Source organism: Mesoplodon densirostris, chromosome 4, assembly GCF_025265405.1.
Source record: "Mesoplodon densirostris isolate mMesDen1 chromosome 4, mMesDen1 primary haplotype, whole genome shotgun sequence".
NCBI lineage: Eukaryota > Metazoa > Chordata > Mammalia > Artiodactyla > Ziphiidae > Mesoplodon > Mesoplodon densirostris.
In genome coordinates, this window is record NC_082664.1 from 126,021,261 (window position 1) to 126,049,194 (window position 27,934).

The 27,934-nt window shown below is 38.9% G+C and overlaps 1 protein-coding gene across 4 annotated transcripts in view; it reads right to left on the reverse strand.

The window, feature by feature from the left end:
• Positions 1 to 27,934, reverse strand: part of MAP2K5 (mitogen-activated protein kinase kinase 5) — a 262,810-nt gene that overhangs the window by 102,707 nt on the left and 132,169 nt on the right. For all 4 annotated transcript variants that reach the window (XM_060097122.1, XM_060097121.1, XM_060097123.1 and 1 more), the window contains 2 exons: positions 16,074 to 16,147; positions 15,061 to 15,111 (listed from right to left, as the gene is read on the reverse strand). In XM_060097122.1, coding sequence (XP_059953105.1) covers positions 15,061 to 15,111; positions 16,074 to 16,147 — 125 coding nt within the window. The remainder of the gene's footprint in view (positions 1 to 15,060; positions 15,112 to 16,073; positions 16,148 to 27,934) is intronic.

The following is a 27,934-nucleotide window of genomic DNA, read 5'->3' on the forward strand; positions in this document are numbered from 1 at the left end:
TGCGCAGCACATTATGAAAAGAAAAACAATTTTATATGTATGTGTTTTATATAGATAATACATAGAAACTGTATAGGTAATATAGGTATATTGGATATAATCTCATTGAATCCTCACAAAGATCCTATGAGGGAAACTTTGTTATAAAGAAAATGAAGGCTCATATTAGTGAAATAATTTAGGCAAGTCCTAAACTAGTAAATGAGCTGAGACTTCAACTCAGACCAAATCCAGTGAGTGGTCTTAGTTGTGGAGTGACAAATTACAGCACATTATATAATATTATCACTTATTTGCATTTTGAGAGATGGGTCTGAATCACTAGGAATTCTGTTATTTTAAATTTTTTATTTGGAAATAATATTAAACTTATAGGAAAGTTGAAAGATTAAGACTAGTACAAAGAACATCCATATTTCCTTTGCCCAGATTCACCTACTACTCAACATTTCATCCCAGTTGTCAGGGTTTCTTTTTGATATAAACCAAGGAACAGTTAAAATGGTCCATTTGGGACTCTTGGTCCTCCATTCAAGATATGTAGAAAATACTTGGTCTAACAATTACCTGCACACTCTCTACTTCAACAGGAATAATTGCATACTGAAGTGGGTGCTGCCTGGTCTCTCTATCCCCCCAGGATTTGGCATTCAGAAAGGTACTTCACAGAAGTCTTTTGAACGAACACAGGAACAAATGAACAAGAGAAACTGAGGTTTTGCTGAGATGGAATGGTTGCTCAAGGTTACACAGCTAGTCATGGCAGGGCTAGGATCATGACTCACACCCCTTGGCCCCCCGTGCAGTATTCTCTTCTTTGTACCATCCCTGGAGTTCTTGGAAGCCACCACAGCCATCATCCTTCAAAAGTTTCCATGAGAGCCCTTACGAGTAACTGGGGTCAGGGTCAGCCTGGTCCACTGCAGACAGAAGAAATGGACATCCACCACTCACCAGCAGGGGATATACCATGAGTGTAGAAGATGTGTGCCAGATACTCTCAGGTGAGTTGGCACAGTCCTACATCTTGGGGACTTGGCTTAGTTGGGACCTGGAACTTTGTAACCTACTTCCCACTCCCACCTATGAGGCTATCTCAATGTATTTAATGCCTTCTCCCCCACTTTTCATAAAATTACATAAAGCCCTACCCTGAGGTAGCAGATTGGATTGTCTTATTTCCCTTCCTTTATTTATTTCTTTAATTTATAAAACCCCTTTCCTACCAAGAATAATTCTTCCCAAGTGTCATGTGACCATTTCTCCCAGCTGCTAACAGATATGGTCATTCCAATCCCCTAATACTTTTTCTTTTATCTTCTAATCCCCCATACCACCACTTTTCAAGGTCCTTGCTCATACCTGAATGAACCCATTATCCATTTCTAGTTAGATCAATACATAATAGGATGCGTTCATATGCAACTGGCCAGCCAGTTACAGGAATAATGCCATCATCATAATATCAACAACGACTTCATCACTCTGTGCACTTATTGAAGAATTTCCATGTGCCAGGCACTGTTCTAAGTGCTTTTCATGCATATTTCACTTCAGACTCATAAACACCCATACTAGACTGGTACTATTATCATCCGCATTTAACAGATAAGGAATATGAGGCACAGAGAGATTTAATTTGTACCCCCTAGAAAAGGATAATAATAGCTATCATTTAATAATCACCTAGTTTGTCCCAGACACTAGGCTAGATACTTCGCATCCTCTACACTTCATAACAATCTTACAAATATTATTATTTTAAATTTATTTTATTTATGTATTTTTGGCTGTGTTGGGTCTTCGTTGCTGAGCGCAGGCTTTCTCTAGTTGTGGCGAGTGGGGACTGCTCTTTGTTGCGGTGCGTGGGCTTCTCATTGCGGTGGCTTCTCTTGTTGTGGAGCATGGGCTCTAGGCGTGTGGGCTTCAGTAGTTGTGGCTCACGGGCTCTAGAGCACAGGCTCAGTGGTTGTGGCACACGGGCTTAGTTGCTCCGCGGCATGTGGGATCTTCCCGGACCAGGGATTGAACCCGTGACCCTTGCAATGGCAGGCGGATTCTTAACCACTGCACTACCAGGGAAGTCCTCTTACAAATATTATTGCCCTAATTTTACAGATGTAAAAACGGAGGCTTAGTAAGATTAGATGACTTGCCAAAGTCTAGAGCTATGGATTAGCATTAAGCGTATTATTTAGGTACACAGCCAGGATTCAAATCCAGGTACGTCTAACTGCAAAATCAGGGTTCTTTCCTGTGTGTCAAACTGCCCCCAGAACTAGAAGTCAGAAGAGCCACACACTAGTCTCGATCTGTCAGTATTTCTCAAAATGCAGCCTTGGACTAGTCATTACAGAACTGTCTGAGGTGCTTATTGCAAATGAACTTCCAGTATCAGAATCTCTAGGGGTGGCTCTGGGGATCTTCATTTTATTTATTTATTTATTTGTTTGTTTGTTTCTGCTTTATAACAAAGTGAATCAGTCATACATATACATCTGTTCCCACATCCCTTCCCTCCTGTGCCTCTCTCCCTCCCATCCTCCCTATCCCACCCCTCCAGGCGGTCACAAAGCACCGAGCTGATCTCCCTGTGCTATGCGGCTGCTTCCCACTATCTACCTTACGTTTGGTACTGTATATATGTCCATGCCTCTCTTTCGCTTTGTCACAGCTTACCCTTCCCCCTCCCCATATCCTCAAGTCCATTCTCAAGTAGGTCTGTGTCTTTATTCCTGTTTTACCCCTAGGTTCTTCGTGACATTTTTTTTCTTAAATTCTATATATATGTGTTAGCATACGGTATTTGTCTTTCTCTTTCTGACTTACTTCACTCTGTATGACAGACTCTAGGTCTATCCACCTCATTACAAATAGCTCAGTTTCGTTTCTTTTTATGGCTGAGTAATATTCCATTGTATATATGTGCCACATCTTCTTTATCCATTCATCCAATGATGGACACTTAGGTTGTTTCCATCTCTGGGCTATTGTGAATAGAGCTGCAATGAACATTTTGGTACATGTCTCTTTTTGAATTATGGTTTTCTCAGGGTATACGCCTAGTAGTGGGATTGCTGGGTCATATGGTAGTTCTATTATTAGTTTTTTAAGGAACCTCCATACTGTTCTCCATAGTGGCTGTACCAATTCACATTCCCACCAGCAGTGCAAGAGTGTTCCCTTTTCTCCACACCCTCTCCAGCATTTATTGTTTCTAGATTTTTTGATGATGGCCATTCTGACTGGTGTGAGATGATATCTCATTGTAGTTTTGATTTGCATTTCTCTAATGATTAATGATGTTGAGCATTCTTTCATGTGTTTGTTGGCAGTCTGTATATCTTCTTTGGAGAAATGCCTATTTAAGTCTTCTGCCCATTTTTGGATTGGGTTGTTTGTTTTTTTGCTATTGAGCTGCATGAGCTGCTTATAAATTTTGGAGATTAATCCTTTGTCAGTTGCTTCATTTGCAAATATTTTCTCCCATTCTGAGGGTTGTCTTTTGGTCTTGTTTATGGTTTCCTTTGCTGTGCAAAAGCTTTGAAGTTTCATTAGGTCCCATTGGTTTATCTTTGTTTTTATTTCCATTTCTCTAGGAGGTGGGTCCAAAAGGATCTTGCTGTGATTTATGTCATAGAGTGTTCTGCCTATGTTTTCCTCTAAGAGTTTGATAGTGTCTGGCCTTACATTTAGGTCTTTAATCCATTTTGAGTTTATTTTTGTGTATGGTGTTAGGGAATGATCTAATCTCATACTTTTACATGTCCCTGTCCAGTTTTCCCAGCACCACTTATTGAAGAGGTTGTCCTTTCTCCACTGTACATTCCTGCCTCCTTTATCAAAGATAAGTTGACCATATGTGCATGGGTTTATCTCTGGGCTTTCTATCCTGTTCCATTGATCTATCTTTCTGTTTTTGTGCCAGTACCACACTGTCTTGATTACCGTAGCTTTGTAGTAGAGTCTGAAGTAAGGGAGCCTGATTCCTCCAGCTCCGTTTTTTGTTCTCAAGATTGCTTTGGCTATTCAGGGTCTTTTGTTTTTCCAAACAAATTTTGAAATTTTTTGTTCTAGTTCTGTGAAAAATGTCAGTGGTAGTTTGATAGGGATTGCATTGAATCTGTAGATTGCTTTGGGTAGTAGAGTCATTTTCACAATATTGATTCTTCCAATCCAAGAGCATGGTGTATCTCTCCATCTATTTGTATCATCTTTAATTTCTTTCATCAGTGTCTTATAATTTTCTGCATACAGGTCTTTTGTCTCCTTAGGTAGGTTTATTCCTAGATATTTTATTCTTTTTGTTGCAATGGTAAATGGGAGTGTTTTCTTGATTTCACTTTCAGATTTTTCATCATTAGTGTACAGGAATGCCAGAGATTTCTGTGCATTAATTTTGTATCCTGCTACTTTACCAAATTCATTGATTAGCTCTAGTAGTTTTCTGGTAGCATCTTTAGGATTCTCTATGTATAGTATCATGTCATTTGCAAACAGTGACAGCTTTACTTCTTCTTTTCTGATTTGGATTCCTTTTATTTCATTTTCTTCTCTGATTCCTGTGGCTAAAACTTCCAAAACTAAGTTGAATAAGAGTGGTGAGAGTGGGCAGCCTTGTCTTGTTCCTGATCTTAGTGGAAATGGTTTCAGTTTTTCACCGTTGAGGACGATGTTGGCTGTGGGTTTGTCATATATGGCCTTTATTATGTTGAGGAAAGTTCCCTCTATGCCTACTTTCTGCATGGTTTTTATCATAAATGGGTGTTGAATTTTGTCGAAAGCTTTCTCTGCATCTATTGAGATGATCATATGGTTTTTCTCCTTCAATTTGTTAATATGGTGTATCACATTGATTGATTTGCGCATATTGAAGAATCCTTGCATTCCTGGAATAAACCCCACTTCATCATGGTGTATGATCCTTTTAATGTGCTGTTGGATTCTGTTTGCTAGTAGTTTGTTGAGGATTTTTGCATCTATGTTCATCAGTGATATTGGCCTGTAGTTTTCTTTCTTTGTGACATCCTTGCCTGGTTTTGGTATCAAGGTGATGGTGGCCTCGTAGAATGAGTTTGGGAGTGTTCCTTCCTCTGAAATTTTTTGGAAGAGTTTGAGAAGGATAGGTGTTAGCTCTTCTCTAAATGTTTGATAGAATTCGCCTGTGAAACCATCTGGTCCTGGGCTTTTGTTTGTTGGGAGATTTTTAACCACAGTTTTGATTTCAGTGCTTGTGATTGGTCTATTCATATTTTCTATTTCTTCCTGATTCAGTCTTGGCAGGTTGTGCATTTCTAAGAATTTGTCCATTTCTTCCAGGTTGTCCATTTTATTGGCATGTAGTTGCTTGTAGTAATCTCTCATGATCCTTTGTTTTTCTGCAGTGTCAGTTGTTACTTCTCCTTTTTCATTTCTAATTCTATTGATTTGAGTCTTTTCCCTTTTTTTATTGATGAGTCTGGCTAATGGTTTGTCAATTTTGTTTATCTTCTCAAAGAACCAGCTTTTAGTTTTATTGATCTTTGCTATCGTTTCCTTCATTTCTTTTTCAGTTATTTCTGATCTGATCTTTATGATTTCTTTCCTTCTGCTAACTTTGGGGGTTTTTTGTTCTTCTTTCTCTAATTGCTTTAGGTGCAGGGTCAGGTTGTTTACTCGAGATGTTTCCTGTTTCTTAAGGTGGGATTGTATTGCTATAAACTTCCCCCTTAGAACTGCTTCTGCTGCGTCCCATAGGTTTTGGGTCATCGTGTCTCCATTGTCATTTGTTTCTAGGTATTTTTTGATTTCCTCTTTGATTTCTTCAGTGATCACTTTGTTATTGAGTACTGTATTGTTTAGCCTCCATGTGTTTGTATTTTTTACAGATCTTTTCCTGTAATTGATGTCTAGTCTCATAGCATTGTGGTCGGAAAAGATACTTGATACAATTTCAATTTTCTTAAATTTACCAAGGCTTGATTTGTGACCCAAGATATGGGGATCTTCATTTTAAAAAGTAATTTCTCTGGGTGAAACTTTGGTAAACTCAGCTCTAGTCACTTAACACATCAATGTTTCCTGCAGACACGACGATCTACCTTCCTCTTCTCTGCTTAGTGAATGTTTATCCTATGGGCCCTGTTCAACGGCCACCATTTTTGGTGAAAACTTCCTCCACTCCTCAGGCAGAATTATGAATTCCTGCCTCTGTACTTCTTTAAAATGTCATTCATATCTGTCATATTAATTTATTGCATTGTGTTGTAATCATCCATTTGCTAGTCTGTTTCTCCTAAGAGGCAAAGAGAGTATCTTACTCATCTTGTACCCAGTACCATGCCTGGCACATAGCTGGTGTGCCATCAATGCGTGCTGACTGAAGGGATGCAATACATATTTACTGCACATTTGGTTTTAAGCATGAACTAATCATTAAGTTCCCTGGAGTGTTCTATTAATGTAACTTCCCTGCATATTATTGTTATTCACGTCCATCAAGAACTTCTAGGGACTTCCTTGGTGGCTCAGTGGTTAAGAATCCACCTGTCAATGCAGGGGACACAGGTTCAATCCCTGGTCCGGGAAGATCCCACATGCCGCGGAGCAACTAAGCCCGTGCACCACAACTACTGAGCCTGCGCTCTAGAGCCCACAAGCCACAACTACTGAGCCCACAAGACTCATCTACTGAAGCCCATGTGCTCTAGAGCCTGTGTTCCGTGACAAGAGAAGCCACTGCAATGAGAAGCCTGTGCAATGCAATGAAGAGTAGCCCCGCTCTCTGCAACTAGAGAAAGCCAGCACGCAGCAATGAAGACCAATGCAGCCAAAAAATAAGAACTTAAAAAAATAGTTTAAAAACAATGTCTTTTAAAAAAAAGAACTTCTACCAAACATGAAAATCCTAAAATCCTCTAGAATTGTTAAAGAAATGACCAAATGTTGCCTTCCTCCTTCTGTCCTCTCTCCCTTTCTTCATCCACTAACTGACAGTTATCAATATACAGCACTTCATCTAGAAGTGCAAGACCAACAATAAGGTTAAATATAATCATCACATTTGCCCACTGAACTACTAAAACAAATGTAAACTTTAATGTGAAAATAAAGCACAGAAAAATTAAATTAAAAAGAAAAATTAGCAAAAATGATAAGGGTCACAGATATCAGAAGGCAAATAGGAGAACTCCTTAAGGACAAGAGTCTAACAACTTCTCATTAGAGAAATTATTCTTACAGTAAGCTAACAGAATGAGATTACTGTTGTGATGCAGCACTCAAGCACAAATGCTGAGTGAAAGGTGGGCAGCCAGCTCTACAGGTGTATCCTCAAGAATTCGTAGGGACTGGGAAACATGTCCAGGTTGCTAAAACTGACACAGGTACAAGATAAGTCCCAATACATTCTGAATGTATAGAGTCAGGACTTGTTGGCCTAAGGCTGCACAATTCAAATCTGTTCTCACACTTGAGGCCAAGGTGGCCTGCTCTGTCCTCTCCCCTCTAAAACCAAACCAAACTAAACCAAACCAAACCAAACCAATGGCCAGGTACGACACTACTGAGAGAAGATCTGTGATGAACATTTTTCTGTTAAAAAGCAAAAGCTGAGTTACTTTCTGACATGACATTTGTCACTAGTGTGGAAAGCTTGATAAACGGAAAACCATGACTCTTGTCTGAAGCACCTGTAGTGGAGTTAAAGTGTAGGGGAAAAACCCTGGTCTGTTCTTAATGAGAACAGTAAGGAGTGGTGATGATATGTAAGCAGAGGATTCTAAAAGGGCAGTGCCTCTAAGATGGCATGCACACTCCACCCCTCCACTTACCGCTGTGACTGGGCATTTACCCAGGGCCCATATTTAGTTAACTCATTCCAGAATTGTCTCTATTTATAACACAGTACCCTAGGGTTTACTTGTCAAAAGCAGGATGATACCAAGGTACATCCCTTACCTCTTCCCATAAAGGAACTTCTGCTCAGGCTACTCAGAAAATTAACAAAGTATGCACAAATACTTTAGGTTAGTATGTAATCAAAAAGTATGTATCATAAACAATGGGGATTTTTTTTTTTAAAAGCCGGCAAGATCACTGTGTGGGTAGTAGGGCATACTGGTTAAACAAGGATTCTGGAGTCACACTGCTCTAACTCAATCTACTTTCCAGTTCACTAAGTCTCTCTTCTGCTCCATTCAATATGCTACCAAATAGTGAGTTTTTCATTTTTATCTAGTAGTTTTGTTTGGGACTTTCTCGAATCAAGTATGTCACTTTAAAAATTTTTTTTTTTTTTTTTTTGCGGTACGCGGGCCTCTCACTGTTGCGGCCTCTCCCGTTGTGGAGCACAGGCTCCGGACGCACAGTCTCAGCGGCCATGGCTCACGGGCCCAGCCGCTCCGCGGCATGTGGGATCTTCCCAGACCGGGGCACGAACCCGTGTCCCCTGCATCGGGAGGCGGACTCTCAACCACCTCGCCACCAGGGAAGCCCTTAAAATTTTTTATCTAAAGTCTGCTTGCAACTGTTTTTCCTTCATGTTGCTCTGTTTCCTCGTGTGACTAGTTTTCTTTGGCTGCTTGTTAGTTTTTGTTCTTCAAAAAATTTTTTGGAAAGGTTCTCTGAGGCCTAAAGTGGATGTGCCCACCTCAAACAATATTCTCAGCATGAAGCTCCTTTTCTAACTCAGGTCACATATACAAACATCCAGGGTGCAAATCTGTGCCAGAGTTAAGTCTATGGCCACAACTTTCTCCCTTTTCCTTATTCTCCTGCTGCTCTGCTTGGCTCTGAGAAGCCTTCTCTTTTTTTTTTTTTTTTTTTGCGGTATGCGGGCCTCTCACTGCTGTGGCCTCCCCCGCTGCGGAGCACAGGCTCCAGACGCGCAGGCTCCGGACGCGCAGGCTCAGCGGCCATGGCTCACGGGCCCAGCCGCTCCGCGGCATATGGGATCCTCCCAGACCGGGGCACGAACCCGTATCCCCTGCACCGGCAGGCGGACTCTCAACCACTTGCGCCACCAGGGAGGCCCAAGCCTTCTCTTTTGTTCCCTGGGATCAGAGAGGAAGAGCAGCTTTAACTCTGGTTTGCTTTTATACTGGGGTGAGGGCCTCTTCAGGCTTCCAGCATAATATGGGGAAGATCTTCTCCAAGACCCTCTGTCTTAAGGGAGCCCCCATATCATTCACAGCTGTAGTAGTACAGGCAAATGTCCTCAGGAATAAGTAACTTTGGTGCTCTGACATTCTGCTTTCCCTTCTGTTTCAGGTTTCCATCTGAAAACCGTCCTGGGAGTTCCCTGTTGTCGTTTTAGCTCTTCAGTGCACTTGAGATGGTTTTTAAAGTATTTTAATTAGCATTTTTCAACAGAAGAGTTGGTCCAAATAACCTAATGTGCTACTACCAGAAACTAGAAGCTGGTGTCCTAATTAAATCTTGACTGTCACTACTTGCCAGCTCTGAGAATCTGGGCTAAAGTTACTTCACCTTTGGTTTCCTCATCTGTAAAATGAAGACAATAATAACAAGATGTATGCTTAATGGAGTTGTCTGAAGAGTAAATAAATCCATGTAATATGCTGAATTCAGTACATGCCACATGGGGATGCTCAGTAAATGTTGGCCTCCTTCCAATCAACACCACCGTGTACGATCACTGCATGAGCATGGCCAACTGAGTTGTATCACGTAATCTGTATAGGTTATAATCTGGGTAAAGGTAATTTCTAAGAACAGGAATAGTCCAGGTAGAAAAGAATGTTCAGGAGATAAGAATAGTTATTTAGATTGACTTTCTGATACCAAAGGACAAGTATCTGCATAAGATTTCTTAATTTCAAAACTTTAGGTATTCATAACAATAATGTCAAACTTTTATATCTGACTTTTAAAAATTGTAATAGGACTTCCCTGGCGGTCCAGTGGTTGGGACTCAGCACGCTGCAGGGGGCATGGGTTCAATCCCTGGCTGGGGAGCTAGGATCTCTCATGCTGCATGGTGCAGCCAAAAATATATATATATACATAATACATCATAATGACTGAATAGTGGGTTAAAGTTTCAGGGACTTCTATCTTTATTATTAATTTTTAATAGCTTCTTTTTTTATATAAATTTATTTATTTTATTTACTTATTTACTTTTGGCTGTGTTGGGTCTTTGTTGCTGCGCACGGCTTTCTCTAGTTGCGGCGAGCGGGGGCTACTCTTCATTGTGGTGTGCGGGCTTCTCATTGCAGTGGCTTCTCTTGTTTCGGAGCATGGGCTCTAGGCATGTGGGGTTCAGTAGTTGTGGCACTCGGGCTCAGTAATTGTGGCTCGTGGGCTCTAGAACGCAGGCTCAGTAGTTGTGGCACATGGGCTTAGTTGCTCTGTGGCATGTGGGATCTTCCCAGACCAGGACTCAAACCTGTGTCCCCTGAGTTGGCAGGCAGATTCTTAACTACTGCGCCACCAGGTAAGTCCCCTTCTATCTTTAAAATAGAGTAAAAGTTCTAGTAATCAGAATTTCCAAGAAATGATTTAATTTAATATAAGCCACCAAAGCCTTTGGACCCCTTTTGTAATCCTTCTGGATGAAATCCTTTTAAAATATAGTTGAAAATATTTCTTGCTTTGGATTAAAATGTCCATTAAACCTAATTACCTGCCCCTAAGATGTAATGTGTCCTTGAACACGCCACTTCAGTTTTTGGGTCTCAGTATCTTCATTGGTCAACAAGGAAGTGGGACCAGATGACTTTCCAAGTCTCCTACAAGACCCACTGTTTAACATGCCCCTAAATTGTTACTGTTTTTTTGTTTGTTTTCATGACCTAAGGATCTTAGAAAAGCCTCCCTATCTTTATCCTAATTACCATTTTCTTATACCTTACATTTCAGATTGTAGGAGAACTAAGACTGTTCACACATGCATGGCTATTTCTTTGATTTATTTTCTTTTCAATATCTGAGCAGTCTAGTTGGTTATATTTGAGTCATCTGGGGGTCTTCTATACTTTATCACGCAAGTAAGATACTTATTAATACAAAAAAGTTAAATGCTCTGCTTATAATTAGTGAACAAGTCATTTTTGGAATGCAACTTTCATGAACTGATTCATTCATTTAGCACCATGTGAAGGACTGGATATAGAGAATGAGTAGAATAAACCATGCCCTGTGAAAGTCCTAATCTAGATTTGGAGAGACACAAAAATAATTTGGATAGAGTGAGAGGCACAGCAGTTAAAAGTTCAGTCTCTGGAGTCTGATTATGTAGGTTTCACTCCTGACTCTGCCACTTATTAGCTGTATGAACCTGGGTAAGTCACTTAACTTCTCTATCCCTTGGTGCCTTCATCTATAAAAGGACAATAATATTACCTACCTCATAGGGTTGTTGTGAGGATTTAAAGAGATAATATATGTAAAGTTTTAAAAGAGTGACTGGCACACAGTTCTAATTAAGTGTTGGCTATTATTATCATTGTTATTATCACTGTACAGAAACAGGTATGAATATAAAGTGAGAGAAATGGATATAAAATGAGGGCATTACATCAGATGACCTCAAATTGTATATTCTCACAATCTATTACTGTCCTCTACCCCAGCGGTCCCCAACCTTTTTGGCACCAGGGACCGGCTTCGTGGAAGACAATTTTTCCACGGACAGGGGTGGGATGGGATGGTTCAGGAGGTAACGTGAGCTGTGGGGAGCAATGGGGAGCGGCGGATGAAGCTTCACTCACTAGCCCACCACTCACCTCCTGACGTGTGGCCTGGTTCCTGGCAGGCCGTGGACCGGTACTGGTCTGCGGCCCGGGCGTTGGGGACCCCTGTTGTACCCTGTATGTCCTCGCCCCCACCCATGTCACACCACCCTCTATTTCTGAGTCTTTGCTCATCCTCCCACAGTGATCCCTCTCTTTTATAAGTGCCCTTTTCACATACTGTTTGAATCATCAAATTCATATATCATATGCCTTCTTATTCTCTAATGGTATGCTTGGTACAACTTATGTCACACATGACGTGGCCACATATAATGCCATGTTTCCTATTTTGCCTATGTTTTATGTGGATTACAGAGTGGCACCACTGTACCTGGCTAACTGCATGGAAGGCACTCAGTAAATACAGGTTGATTAACTGAAAGTACTCAGTTTCAGAAAGAGCCTTCACTGGCATAGACCAGAAGTTGGCAAACTTTTTCCATAAACGGCCAGATAGTAAATATTTTTCACTTTGTCGGCCATATGGTCTCTGGTACAACTGTCACAACTACTCCACTCTGCCACTGTAGCACTAAAGCAGTCATAGACGATATATAAATAAGTGGATATGGCCATGTTCCAACAAATCTTTCCTTTTTTTTAAATTTAATTTTTTACTTTGAAATACTTATTAATTAACAAGAAGTTGAAAAGCATATATACAGGGAGGTTCTATGCACCCTTCACCCAGTTCCCCCAGTGGTAATACTATAATACAATATCACGATACTTCAGGCAGGGATTAAAACCTATAACAGAATAATAAATGTAATTTCCACCTTCCCCAACTCCCAACCTCTGATCTCACACCAGTTAGGTAAGTCATGGCCAACGAGAGCCTGCTGAATTGAGCCAAGCTCACTATCAGGCTATCACGCTCTTTGTTTCCTAGGTATCTTATGCTTTTTACAGCTTGAACTATAAAGTTGATGACTAGAATATGCTCACCCAAGAAGCAAAGCAATTTTAGCTCTACCAATCTGAGCTAACGTTTCGTAATTTTAATCCCCATATTTTCAATTAAGAGATGGAAGCATCACATTCATCCATAAACAAAAAGGAAAAAAAGTAATTTCTTTAATGTACACCTGGGAAAGACAACTGTAATCTGTATTTGTAGATTCAAACATATTGCAATTTAATTATCAGAGCAATTTAGAGCTACTATGAACATGATGGGGAGTGGAAAAGTCGTTTCATTTTTTTGTTCGTTTTAAATCACAGTGTTCCATATTTTTTCAAAGACTGAAATCATGGCATTTGGCACAGTTTTGTTAATTACAAAGGTGGCTCACCAATCTCAGATAACCTAGTAGAGCCAAGAAGCCAAGAAGGTGATTAAGTTTTGTAAAAATAGGTATGATGACTTCAGAGATTAATTTTTTGTCACATTACCTAGAAAAAATGAGAAAGAATGAATTTTCTTTAAAAACAATGCAAAGCAAAAATTAATTGTTCTGGTATCTCAATTAAAAAATCCTCTGTAGTGTTCTGAGAATAAGATCCAGGGTTCCATCTATATTAACATTTTTTTACCAAGATAATATATGAACAAAGAATATTGAGAAAAAGATCCAGGGTTCTACCCATACTTCGTTTAATTCATATAAAGACTACTAGAAGTGAAATGGACTACCTGAATAAATCCAGAACCCTCAGCAAAAAACTAAACTTAAGATGTTAAAGTAAAACTTTGCTCCAAAAATACTAAATAAGTTTCCTGCTTGTCTCCTCCCAGCCCCCCACTCTTGAAGTGATTGTGGACGTCAATAAATAAAAGTAATTTTATGGGGACTTCCCTGGTGGTGCAGTGGTTAAGAATCCACCTGCCAATGCAGGGGACACGGGTTAAATCCCTGGTCTGGGAAGACTGCAAATGCTGCGGAGCAACTAAGTCCATGTGCCACAACTACTGAGCCTGAGCTCTAGAGCTCGCGTGCAGCAACTACTGAAGCCCGTGCGCCTAGAGCCTGTGCTCCACAACAAGAGAAGCCACTGCAGTGAGAAGCCCATGCACCCATATGGAATCTAAAAAAAAAAAAAAAAAAAAAATGGTTCTGAAGAACCTAGGGGCAGGACAGGAATAAAGACACAGACCTAGAGAATGGACTTGAGGACACGGGGAGGGGGAAGGGTAAGCTGGAACGAAGTGAGAGAGTGGCACTGACATATATACACTACCAAATGCAAATAGATAGCTAGTGGGAAGCAGCCGCATAGCACAGGGAGACCAGCTCAGTGCTTTGTGACCACCTAGAGGGGTGGGATAGGGAGGGTGGGAAGGAGATGCAAGAGGGAGGGGATATGGGGATATATGCATACGTATAGCTGATTCACTTTATTATACAGCAGGAACTAACACAACAATGTAAAGCAATAATACTCCAGTAAAGATGTTTAAAAAAAAAGGGGGTAGGGAGGACTGACTAAACTGAGATATTGAATAGCTATTGTAAAATATGTGTGCTATTTTCCTTGCAGTAAAAAAAAAAATAAATTTAATTTAATTTTAAAAATGTTAAAAAAAAAAAAGAAGCCCGCACACCGCAACGAAGAGTAGCCCCCACTTGCCGCAACTAGAGAAAGCCCGCGCGCAGCAATGAAGGCCCAACACAGCCAAAAAAAAAAAAAAAGCAATTTTACAGACACAAATAACTTCCCTTACTTAAAAGGAAGGAAAAAGAAACGGGTCAAAGCCAAGTCCGCACTGGTATTTGAAACAGTTCTATGCTTCTACTTTTTATTCCTGGTAAATTTATTTCAGAGGGACCAAGTAAGTTGTCTTATAATAGGTATGAACCCAAGTAAACAGAATATAGATATACAAGTTCGACAGAGAATTGTCTGCTAAATCTTTACATTCAGAGGATCAGATCATAAGTAATAATTTACAATCAGATCCATAAGTAATAATTTAATTTTTAATTAATAATTTAATTTTGAGCTGCTGTCAAAGCATGCTTATTCCTGGAAAAAACAGTTGATCTTATTGACTGACATTCTGGTATACTTTAGGGTTAATTAAATAAGCAATGAGGCAAAGTAGCCAATGTGCTGTAAGATACAATTTTTCTATAGGATTATACTTCAAAATGATTTTATACTCAAACCAACCAGTTAAGTGAATAAAGTCAGAGAAGTTGGTAGCTCCTGTATAAACCCTAACATCTTTTAGGAAGATTTAAAAATTCAATCATGACTGGATTGACTTTGTAATTTATGATCTGTTAGGCTAAAGCTGTGGAATTAACTCAAGAATTATACATTACCAAGTACATAAAGATGTTGATTTTAAATGTTATTTTTGCATAAGTTTACTTACCGCCATATAAGCATTTGTTCCAACATACGTCTTGGCTATGGAATTCACCAGCTATGAGACAAAACAGTCTGTCAGAACAATATAAAGATAATGTGGAAATAAAATGGGCAATTATTCCTCATTTAACTTACAATCATCATTTCTATAAATCAACTAAAAATTATATAAAAAGGAACAAATTTATCTACAAAGGCATCAAAAATGATTAAATCTCTTTTCTTTTGAATGTGATTTCCAACTTAAACAAGCATAGCATTACAGTTTATAGCAGATAACCTTAAACAATTCACTTAAGCAGGATGCTTATCGCTTTAGCACCCCAAACCCACCTGATATAAAAAGTCAATTTGAAGTAGAATTTGAACACACTCATTTTTTAGTCAGATGGTCAGGATGTGAATGAAGCCTCATGCATTACTAGAATGAAACGAACACTAAATACGCTGGAGGGATAACAGACTTTGACAACTCATAATACAATGATGACCTTCGCTTTGGTCTTCGTGTTTGGCTGGGAGTAAAGGTGGCTGCAATTCAAATCAACATCACAGCACGCTCATGGGTCACTATCACCAGGGTTCTCAGGGGAGGCCCAAAATGGAAATTAATTAAAATTTGTGCTGCACATTGTAATGGCCCTCCACCATTGTTGCTCCCAATATTAATTTTTATTGTGGGCCAGTTGGGCTCCCCAGGCACAGCTCCCACTCTGCCCTCCCTTTTGTCTGGCCAAAACGCTTTCATATCAAAGCTGCATATCAATGAAGTTTGCTATTCGTAAGTAGTAATTACAATATCAGCAGTTTTCACTGTCATTAAACAATGAACAATCATATTCTGATGAAGGAAACTCGCTCAGAGATTAAAAATGAATAACATAATCCCAGCCAACGAGAAGATGCAGAGTTCTGTTTGTCTGGCAGCTAGGTGATTTTTCAATCCAGAGAGTAGAATGAAAATAGAAAGTGGATGTTACAGAGGAGAAAGCAGATCGGCAGGAAAAAGAGACCTACCTGAGTGCTAACTCCAAAATCACACAGCTTGACTTGTCCTCTTGTGTTTACTAGCATATTAGAGGGCTTCACATCTAAAAAGGGACCAGAAAAATCCATGTCACTAATTCCATATCTACAGTGCTTGTCCTAAAAAAAGCACACATGCACACCACACCATATTGCAGAAGTGACATCATCTGTTCAACCTAGAATTCTAACCACAAATTTAATGCAAAGCATTTTACCTGGAGGCAAAATGTAAGGTCCTAACTCCCTCACTTCCAAACATTTCTGGTTTCTATAGAAGCAAGGGTTTATTTACTTCACGTGAAAGTCAAATAAAATCTTGGCTTCCAACAACAGTAAATACACCCAATATCCTACTCCAGCTTTCAGGAAAAGTAAATAAGAAAATGTAACCTTCCTGCAAAGAATTTGTACAGAAATGCTTAGTTCTGCTCTCAAAGTGAAACTGCTCCTCCCACCTAAGGAGCAGTAAGGCCAAAGGGAAGCCAGCAAGGAAAAAAATCATTCATATGTTTGCTGGTAACAGATGATATCTGGTTGAAACAACAAGAACATGAATGCAGTTCTGCTATTTCCTGGTTTTACGTGCTACTTCAGATAATCCTCAGAAATTGATCTAAAAGATGTGTAAATGTGTGTGCATGCGTGCACTTATCAGTCTTTGTTTCATTTATCCTTCTCTTCCCTTACATCATTTCGACTGTTGTTAGAGTTAACAAAAGAACTGGCACAGCTTTTGCCAAGGCAGTCCGCTAAATAATGACACAAAGCGTTTCTGTGAAGCATCGTCAGTGACAACAATGGGCCTTTTCAGGAATTCAAGGAGCCCACAAAAACCATCCAAGCAGGATAAGAGCACACCACTTTTGATGGTACAGAACAGCACCTGCTTCAATGCTTCATCTTCAGTGGCCAAAGTGGTCAAGAACAGACAACTTGTTATATTTAATACAGCATATAACCTTAATTACCCCAAAACTAAAGACTCATAATTTTTATGTAACATCTAAAAACAATCTGTGAGTTAATCTCACTCTGTCCCTCCACCCTGCAAAAAGTATCTTACCAAAAGTAGGTACTTAACTCAAACTTCAAGTTCAAACTCAGTAACCAACGATTATTGAACACTACCTACCATATGACAGGCATTTTCTCATACATGTGCTCATTTGGTGTTGCCTGACGGACACTAGAATGTAAACTCCACGAAGGCAAGGACTTTGTCTCTTTTACTGACTACTATATTCCAGTCCCTGAAGAGTGCCAGGCATACGGTATATGCTTAGTAAGTATTTGTTGAATAGATGAGATTAATGGAAACCATGAACACACAGTATTATTTTGTTAATGATACTGTTGTGATCAGGGGTTAGCTGTAGACCACATCTCTGTAGCATGCCCTTTCAGGTAAAACACACTGTATACTTCCTTTAGGGGGGCTTTCTCTTTGAATACAGGTCAGTATGCCCAGGCAGGTGTAAGCTTTTTCAACCAACTAGTCTCTCTGCCTCCAGTTTTCCCCAATTTCAATATAAACCTTATACCACCATCATATTAAATATACTTTCACTCTATCACTTCTCTCCTTGAGGAGGAAGTAAAATATTCCCTGACCTCCCCCGTCAACCCCAGTGTGAACTCCTTAAGAATAGGGTTGTGCTTTCAAATATGCCTCAATAGTTTGCACAAAAAATATACATCATAGACAGCCACAGTAGACACTCAATAAATGTGTGCTGAACTGACAGAAATGTTAGGCTCTACAAAGCTTGGTCTTATTTTCCAAACCTAATTCTCATTATAAGCCCTCAACTTTGAATATTTTTCTTTTGGACAATCTTCTCTTTTATATACTGATACCCTTAAACCATTCTTAAGCCATACATCAGATGGAGATAGATAAAGAACAAATAATCTGAGCTCCTGGAAGAAGGAGCTACATGGAAATCACAAGGTATGGTAAAATGAACAAATCCTTAGCTTTAATCAGACACACATTTGACTTAAGTGGATCAACAGAGAGAGAAAGAATAAAACAACAAAATTTCTAGATTATATTCTAAAAGGCAAGGTGTAAATAAGAACTTTATGGCATTTTCAGCTCTCCAACATCTTTTTTTACTTACATGTAATCCTACAGCATGACTTTGCACATTCACCTTTCAGCCTAGCTTTCAGGAATACTTCGTGTATGAAAAAGCAGTAGACATACAGCCATCCTCAAAACAACCTTTGTATTCCGACTAGACTGTTTTAGTCATTGTCTCAAAAGAAAGAAACAAATCCAAAACATGCCATTACTAAGCCTTTGTTCATGCTGTGTCCCTGACCCCAAACCACCTGGGTTTAGAAACCCTTCCTTGATATTTTTTGACTGAATCCTGCTCATCCTTCAACTCAAGTACCCCATCTCCCTGTTGCCGTACCTACTCAGGCCATCAAAATCGCTGCTCCCTTTGAACTGCTAAAGCATTTACTGTCTGTACCATTTGGAACTGAGCAAGTGACTTTTTTTTTACTAGTAATTACCACATTTACTGTTACAGGTATCACCAAGTAATAAGTTCACAGGGTAGGAATATGCCTTATACATTTTTGTATGTATCCTGTTGGAGCATATTATCTTGCTCACTAGTAGATGGCTTTCTAAACAATATACTAAATTTGCTAATATAAGTGTTCCAAACCCAGCAACATCATTTTAACATAAAAGACCCCTTTAAACAAAATCAATGGATTCAGGCTAGAAGACAGAAGACTTGGATTTTAGTCTTTTGGGCCCTGCCACAAATTTGGCATATGACTGTGGACTAGCCATGTGACATTTTAGTTTTCACCTCTGTAGGGAGATAATAAAAGTTACAGTATCAATCTTTAAAAATTGTGGGGATTAGATGAGATAATGAATGTAAAATAGCTTTTAAACTGTCAAACACTCTATAAATATAAGATATTATTATTATCCACTGGCAATCAACCAAGCAACGAAAAGTGTTATATTTTGTTATGTTCAGAAAACAATTTCTGTGCTACTGCAATAAATTTAGGCTGTATTTGGGTAAAATACTAGTTAAAAGAAAATAATTTCAAAAGTCCAGTAAGTAGAATGATAAAACCAATTCAATGCTTATGAGGGGGCATATTTGCCAGACTGTATGTACTCATTCACTGACAAGGCCACTGAACTGGTCTCCCTATTTTTACACTTGCTCTACTAGAGTCTGTCTTTTTTTTTTTTTTTTTTTTTTTTTGCGGTATGCGGGCCTCTCACTACCGTGGCCTCCCCCGCCGCGGAGCACAGGCTCCGGACGCGCAGGCCCCGGACGCGCAGGCCCAGCGGCCACGGCCCACGGGCCCAGCCGCTCCGCGGCACACGGGATCCTCCCAGACCGGGGCACGAACCCGCACCCCCTGCATCGGCAGGCGGACCCCCAACCACTTGCGCCACCAGGGAGGCCCCTAGAGTCTGTCTTGAACACAGCAGCTGAAGTGCCCCCTTTAAAACCTAAATCAAACCATGTCATTTCTCCGCCTAAAACCTCCAAGGGCCTCCCAACTCAAAGCAAAATGCAGCCCTCATGAAGGTTTCTAAGGCCTTCTCTGAACTGCCCCCCTACTACCTCTGTACTATCATCCTTCCTACTCCTTTCCCTGCCCACTCTGCATCTCACTGCCCTTTTGCCAGGCATGCTCCCTGCTTTGTGGCTCCATATAACTGGAATACTCTGCACCCATATATACATGTATGGCCTGCTCCTTTACTTGTTTTTAGGTTTCTGCTCAAATGTTACCCTTTTAAGAGAAGCCTTCCTCAACCACCCACTATGAACAGCAATATCTTCCCACCCCCGATATTCCCTTTCCCTCTTCCCTGTTTCAGTGCTCCTCATAACACCTAGCACCACTGACACCCTATATTTGTACATGTATACATGTCCCTCTCAGTCCTCCCATTTCGAAGGAAAGCTCCATGAATGCAGAGATGTGATCTGTTGTGTTCACTCCTATATCTATAATAGTGCCTGGTATGGACTAGAAATGATATCTGTTGAACAAATGTTGGTGAATGAGTATTTCCACTAAATAGATGGAAACATGTGCACCTGGAGATGCATGAATTTGGCCTGAGAAGGAGTTCCATCTTTTCCCACTCAATGGCATATACTTCAGAATAAATACATTTCACTATTAATGAATACATTTGTGAACGATATTTTTCATTCTGAGAGGATCTGTGGGCATTCAAAAATACTCACTCAACAAATATTCACTGACGCCTTAGCATGTGCCAGATATGACAGTAGGTGCTGTGGAGAGAAGCATGAGTAAGACCCACCTCTGCCCTTCAGGAGAGTGTAGACCAAGGAACTGCTGGTATATATTTTGACCAAAAATAGTGCACATGAGATTTCAGGACAATAACATTGCTTATGTACAATCTAAATGGGATTTGCTTCCTATAATAAAAACAATGAGAGTTATATAACTAAATAGCTCCCAAGCCTGGCTGTGCATTTAAAAACAAAAACAAAAACCTTGTTTGGTTTTACCTCAGATCTGCTGATTCAGAAACCAATCTAAAACAGTCAGGTCTTCAGGTCAGCACTTAGAAAAGACCAACATAATGGGCTGTATTTCCCTCTGATTAAACTGCTGGCAAGTTCAGAATATCTGAAGAGAAATTTCATCTATTGTTTAACTTTACTTTTTAAAATCAATTTTATTCATTTAAAAAATCAATTTTATTGCAGTCATTTTGAATATATAGTTTAGTGACTTTGACAAACATATACATCCATATACCCACACCACAATCAAGATATGAAACACTTATATCACCCCCAAAAGGTTCCCCGTGCCCCTTTACAGTCAACTCCACCCTGACCTCTGGCAACTACTGATTGGTTTGTTATTTTTAGATGATTTTTGCCTTTTCTACATACATCATAAACCCCATAATATGTTGTTATAATTTTTGCTTTAAAAAGTCTGATGATTAGTGTTTGGATGGTACCTCTCTCTCACTAATATTTAAAATGGATATTTTGCAGACAGTACACAGCTGGGTCTTACTTTTTCGACCAGTTTGACAATTCGTGCTCTTCACTGCCCTATTTAGACCATTCACATTTAACGTAACTAGTGATATGGCAGAGTTCAACTCTACCATCCTACTATTTGTCCCATCTCTTCTTAGTTCCTTTCTTCTTTCATTGCCTTCTTTTGGACTAGATGGGCTCTTTTTAGCGTTCCATTGATCTCTACTATTGACTTCTAAGCCAGAAGTTGGCAAACTTTTTCTGTAAAGGACCATATTTCAGGTGTTGAGAGTCACGTGGTTTTTGTTGTAACTACTCAATTTTGCCACTGTACTGGAGAAGCAATCACAGGCAATGTGGAAATAAATGGCATGGCTGTGTTGCAACAATCTTTACCAAAACAGGTGATGAGCCAAATTTGACCTGTGGGCTAAAATTTGCCAGCCCATTTGAAGGTTTTTTTTTTTTTTTTTTTTTAAGGCTGTTCTAGGATTTACAATATGTTTCTTTAATGTTTCACTGTCTACTTTCAAATAATATTAGGGTATTTAATTTATAATGTAAGAACCTCAGAACAGTATGCTTCCATTTTGTTCCCTCCCATCCTCTGTGCTACTGTTATACATCTTTCCTCTACATATGTTATAATTGCCACAATATGGTGTCCTTATTTTTGCTTTAAATAATCATTAAAAAATTTTTAAAAATATATTTTATTGAAGTATAGTTGATTTACACTGTTAATTTCTGCTGTATGGCAAAATGATTCAGTTATACATATATATATATATATATATATATATATATATATATATATATATACACACATTCTTTTTCATATTCTTTTCCATTATGGTTTATCACAGGATATTGAATATAGTTCCCTGTGCTACACAGTAGGACCTTGTTGTTTATCCATTCTATATATAATAGTTTACATCTGCTAATCCCAGCTCCCAATCCATCCCTCCCCCACCCCCCTCCCTCCTCCTTGGAAACCACAAGTCTGTTGGCGAGGCTCAATTCTTGATTTCCATACATTTCTGTCATTCCTGACTCCTGGACATATGCTGGCCTGAGAGCTACAGTGCTCAGAAGGGTATGTGACATCTTTGGGACCCCAAGACGCAATGAAGGACCCTGAGCCCCTTATGAGAGGTAGCATGGCAAGGCTGATGCCAGTGTCAGCACTATGTGCCCACAAACCTGTCAACTCCAGCACTTCCCAGGGGAACGTGGGGCTGGGAGCAATGGCTTTGGAGCTAGAGCAAGTGTGTCAGCTGTTGTAGTGAGTGAGTCAGTATATGAATGAGGTTTAGATCAGTGCTCAGTGAGTGAAAAAATTTAAAAAGGTCTTTTATATATCTACATGTATACACTATTCCTGATGCTAGTTATTCCTTTGTGTAGATCTAACAATCTATCTGGTATCATTTTCCTTCTGTCTAAACAACTTCCTTAACATTTTTTATAATGCTGGTCTATTGGCAATAAATTCTCTCTGCTTTGTTTGCCTTAAAAGGTCTTTATTTAGCCGTTATTTTGGAAAAATATACTTACTGGACCTAGAATTCTGGATTTAAAGGTTTTTTGTTTTTTTCAACATTTTAACAATGTCTTCCTGTTATCTTCTGGTTTGCATAGCTTCTGACAAGAAGTCTGCTGTCATTCTTATTTTTGTTCCTCTCTATTTAATGTATTATGTTTATTCTGAAAATTTTAAAGATTTAAAAAATCACTGGCTTTACATTTTTAATTTTGATGTACTTTGGTATGGTTTTGTGTACATGCTGGTTAGAGTTTGTTAGGCCTCCTAGATCTCTGGGTTTATGGGTTTCATCAAATTTGGAAAGTTTGGGAGCATTATTTCTTCAAATTATTTTTTGTTCCCTTTTCTTTCTCCTTTCCTTCTGAGACTCCAGTTACATATATATCCTAGACTTCTTGATACTGTTTCAAAGGTCACTGAGGCTGTGCTCATCTTTTTAGTCTTTTTTCTTTACAGTAATTTTAGATAATTTCTATATCTCTAACATCAAGATCACAAATCATTTCTTCTGTGGTGTCAAATCTACTGTTAATTCCATCAAGTGAAATTTTTACTTCAGATATTTTACTTTTCATATCTAGAAGTTCGACTTCATTCTTTTTTCTGTCTTCTATCTCTCTCCTCATAATGCTCATGTTTCCCATTAAATCCTTGAGTATATTTATCATAACTGTTCTAAAGTCCTTGTCTGCTAAAAGGAGAGTCCCATTTCTATTGACTGATTGTTCTCCTGCTTATGGTCTTTCATCCATTATCAGAAGAAAAAAAATTTTTTCACATACTGATTTTTATTTAGATGCCAGGTATTCTGAATCTTATGTTGCTGAGCGAATTTGTTGTAATCCTTTAAAGAGTGCTAAACTTGATACTGGCAGGTGGTTAACTTACTTGAAGATAGCCAGATCATTTTGAGGCTTATTTTGGAATTTTTATTTATGGAAAGCCAGAGCAATCCCTACTCTAGGGCTAGTTTAGCCCATCTATTAAAACATGACCCTTCTAAAGTCTCTCCTGAATGCTCCAATGTATCCAAAAAGGTCTCTCTCCTCTGGCTGGTTAGAATTTTTAAAATTCCCAACCTGGGTAAGCTTTGGGAATTGTTTAGCTTACAGACCCCCAGAAATTTTCATTCCCAGACTAACTTTGTAAGATATCACCCTACAAAAGCAGAGGTTGATATTCAGCCAAAAATTCAAGGAGAGTCCCACACAAGTTCTTGAGCTCTTTCTTTTTGCACAGTTCCTGCATCTCTAGGATCCTGCTCTGTAAATTTTAGCCCTTTTGGCCTTCTTGACAGCCAAACTCTGTCTCTTCAGCTCAGTAAGATCTTTGGGCTCTGACTGGTTCCCCTTCCTTATGCTGCAGTCTGGAAATTGTCTCCAGGCTTAAAACTTGGGTGATCATAGGGCTCCCCTCATCTGTTTCCCTTCTCTTCAGGATCACAGTCCTGCACTGCTTGTTATCTAATACCTGAAGACAGATGTTTCATAAATTTTGTCTAGCTTCCTAGTTCTTTTTGGTGGAGGTTCCACAGCAGCAATTCCTTCCTGGGTAGAAGTGGAACTATCCCTTTATTTTATTTATTTATTTATTTTATTTTTTTTTTGGCCGTACGTGGGCCTCTCACTGTTGTGGCCTCTCCCGTTGCGGAGCACAGGCTCCAGACGTGCAGGCTCAGTGGCCATGGCTCACGGGCCCAGCTGCTCCATGGCATGTGGGATCTTCCCGGACCGGGGCACGAACCCGTGTCCCCTGCATCGGCAGGCGGACTCTCAACCACTGCGCCACCAGGGAAGCCCTATCCCTTTATTTTAAAATTCTTGTTTTTTTGTCCTTTGTTCACTGTTTACACCTATATTGTAAGCTGCCTCAAATCCTTTTTTGAAATAAATAGAATATAATAATTAAGACTTTATTTAGTTAGACTAAATCTGAATTCATGTGACAGAATTTGAAGCAAATGGAATCCTTTTAAATGTTGGAATGAGGACAGTTCCTCTGATTTATGTTTCACTTTATCTGAATAAAATACTCCACCTTATACCTGAGTTATCAACTATCCTAGTATATAGCCACCGAACTTATCACTTCCATGTTTTCATTTAAAACATGGAAATTCTATAATTCTCAAGAAAAGCTCCAGGAATACTAAAATTATTATTATTATTTTTTTTTTGGTTTGTTTTCAACTTCATTCCAAGCCAGAAACAAGAGAACAGATTAGGCAAGAAAGATTACTTTTAAGGAGACTTATATCCATGCTTATTTTAATGCAATCTCAAGTTATGGAAAACAGACAGCAACTGAGAGCATACAGCTTTTCACTCAGCTCACTTAAAAACATCATAGCCATTCTTCTATAAGCAAAGCACAGAAAAGATGAGTCATTAAAGTGACTGATTATAAATGGCAATCATTAGGGCAGATGTAAGTCATTTTAGTTTAATAAGGCCATTAATTATTACGGTTTATCAATTAGTTTTATTGAAGGCAAGGGGGCTTACACGAATAGTAGGGCATTGATTTTAACTGAGACATTTTCTAAAAGAAAATACAAATGAGGTGTGTAGAATCTGAAATTACATACAGGTCCTCTTCATACCAGTAAAAAGAAATAAGCTTCCTCTAATGTAAACCATAAGCATTTAGTGAAAAACCAAATTAACTCTAATCCCTTTGCATTATACATAAAATAACATGCTTTATTGTTCCCTAATTTGAGGTTTGCTTTGTCCTGGCCAAGAGGTCAATATCATGTTGGAGAAAGTGAAATGAAGGTGCAATGTAAAGTGACCCATTTTTAATATTAGATATTTCCTATCCTCTTTCATTAAAAAAAATTTAGTCATTTTATACAGATAGGATTTTATAGGAGTCAGTATAGATTCCCGTTGGCCACATCCTCTCGGAAAAAGCAGAGGTGATATGGAAAGTGCGTGTGTATGCACACATGGGTGCATGTGTGTGAAAGAGAGTGTATGTGTGAGTGTATGATATATAAGATTAAGGGTGATGTGTGATCTTCCTACACTGACAAAAGTTGTCATGAAAATCAACTGAGATGGTGTGCTTAGCAGTGCCTGTCAAAGAGACAGTGCTCAATGAATTGTTGAATAAATAAAATAAATGGGAGAAACATTTCCTAAACTTGAATACACTATATATACTGGAAGCTGTGCTTTGTAGAATCAGTAATGACAATGACGCTTACCTTAGAAAGTCAGGATGTGAATCATCTAATATATTAGACCAGACCCAAATGTCATTATATGAGCTCTACCTGAAGGCACGCTTCTTCCAGGAAGGCAAGTGCTGTTCACAGAAGAGTTAACAATTATCCAGTCACATGTATCTCCTGTCACAATATCTTCCCACTCCTTCAGTGAAATTTCACAGAAAGGTGAGCTTTTTAATGATACGTAATGAATATTTGATTTGTAGCAGTGACAGCCCATGTAGATAATAGGTAGTTATGATGCAGTTCTGTTTAATAATTTGAAGTGCTTAGAATATTATTAGAAAAATATTAGGAAGTTGGAAAAAGGAAAGAACTTACAAGTGGGATATCAGTGTCATACAGAAGATAATGATAGGTGGTTTCTATAGGAGACTGTAACTAAATAAAAATCAACACCTAAGTGTCTTTAAAAATTAAACATAAACTTACCATACAATCCTTGTGGTCACTTTCCTATTTTAACTTTAATAAAGTATGAAATATCAGTTAATCACTGATACTAATCATATACAATGTATCAATGGTAAATGGCTATTTCTTCTCAAAACGGATGTGTACTACATGACTTGATTCACTGTGATTACAAATATCTAAAGAAAGATACATACCACACCGAGGTATCTACTCAAGAGAAATGAAAACACAGAACCAAATAAAGACTTGTGTATGAAAGTAGCATTCATCTTTTTTTTTAACATTTTATTGGAGTATAATTGCTTTACAATAGTGTGTTAGTCTCTGCTTTATAACAAAGTGAATCAGTTATACGTATACATATGTTCCCATACCTCTTCCCTCTTGCGTCTCCCTCCCTCCCACCCTCCCTATCCCACCCCTGTAAGTGGTCACAAACCACATAGCTGATCTCCCTGTGCTATGTGGCTGCTTCCCACTAGCTATCGATTTTACATTCGGTAGTGTATGTATGTCCATGTCACTCTCTCACTTTGTCACAGCTTACCCTTCCCCCTCCCCATAACCTCAAGTCCATGCTCTAGTAGGTCTGTGTCTTTATTTCCATCTTACCCCTAGGTTCTTCATGACCTTTTTTTTTTTTCTTAGATTCCATTAGCATACGGTATTTGTTTTTCCTTTCTGACTTACTTCACTCTGTATGACAGACTCTAGGTCCATCCACCTCAAAACAAATAACTCAATTTTGTTTTTTTGATGGCTGAGTAATATTCCATTGTATATACGTGCCACATCTTCTTTATCCATTCATCTGTTGATGGACACTTAGGTTACTTCCATGTGCTCGCTATTGTAAATAGAGCTGCAATGAACAATTTGGTACATGACACTTTTTGAATTATGGTTTTCTCAGGGTATATGCCCAGTAGTGGGATTGCTGGGTCGCATGGTAGTTCCATTTGTAGTTTTTAAAGGAATCTCCATACTGTTCTCCATAGTGGCTGTATCAATTCACATTCCCACCAGCAGTGCAGGAGTGTTCCCTTTTCTCCACACCCTCTCCAGCATTTATTGTTTCTAGATTTTTGGATGATGGCCATTCTGACTGGTGTGAGATGATATCTCATTGTAGTTTTGATTTGCATTTCTCTAATGATTAATAATGTTGAGCATTCTTTCATGTCTTTGTTGGCAATCTGTATATCTTCTTTGGAGAAATGTCTATTTCGGTCTTCTGCCCATTTTTGGATTGGGTTGTTTGTTTTTTTGTTATTGAGCTGCATGAGTTGCTTGTAAATTTTGGTGATTAATCCTTTGTCAGTTGCTTCATTTGCAAATATTTTCTCCCATTCTGAGGGTTGTCTTTTGGTCTTGTTTATGGTTTCCTTTGCTGTGCAAAAGCTTTTGAGTTTCATTACGTCCCATTTATTTTTGTTTCTATTTCCATTTCTTGAGGAGGTGGGTCAAAAAAGATCTTGCTGGGATTTATGTCATAGAGTGTACTGCCTATGTTTTCCTCTACGAGTTTGATAGTGTCTGGCCTTACATTTAGGTCTCTAATCCATATTGAGTTTATTTTTGTGTATGGTGTTAGGGAGTGTTCTAATTTCAT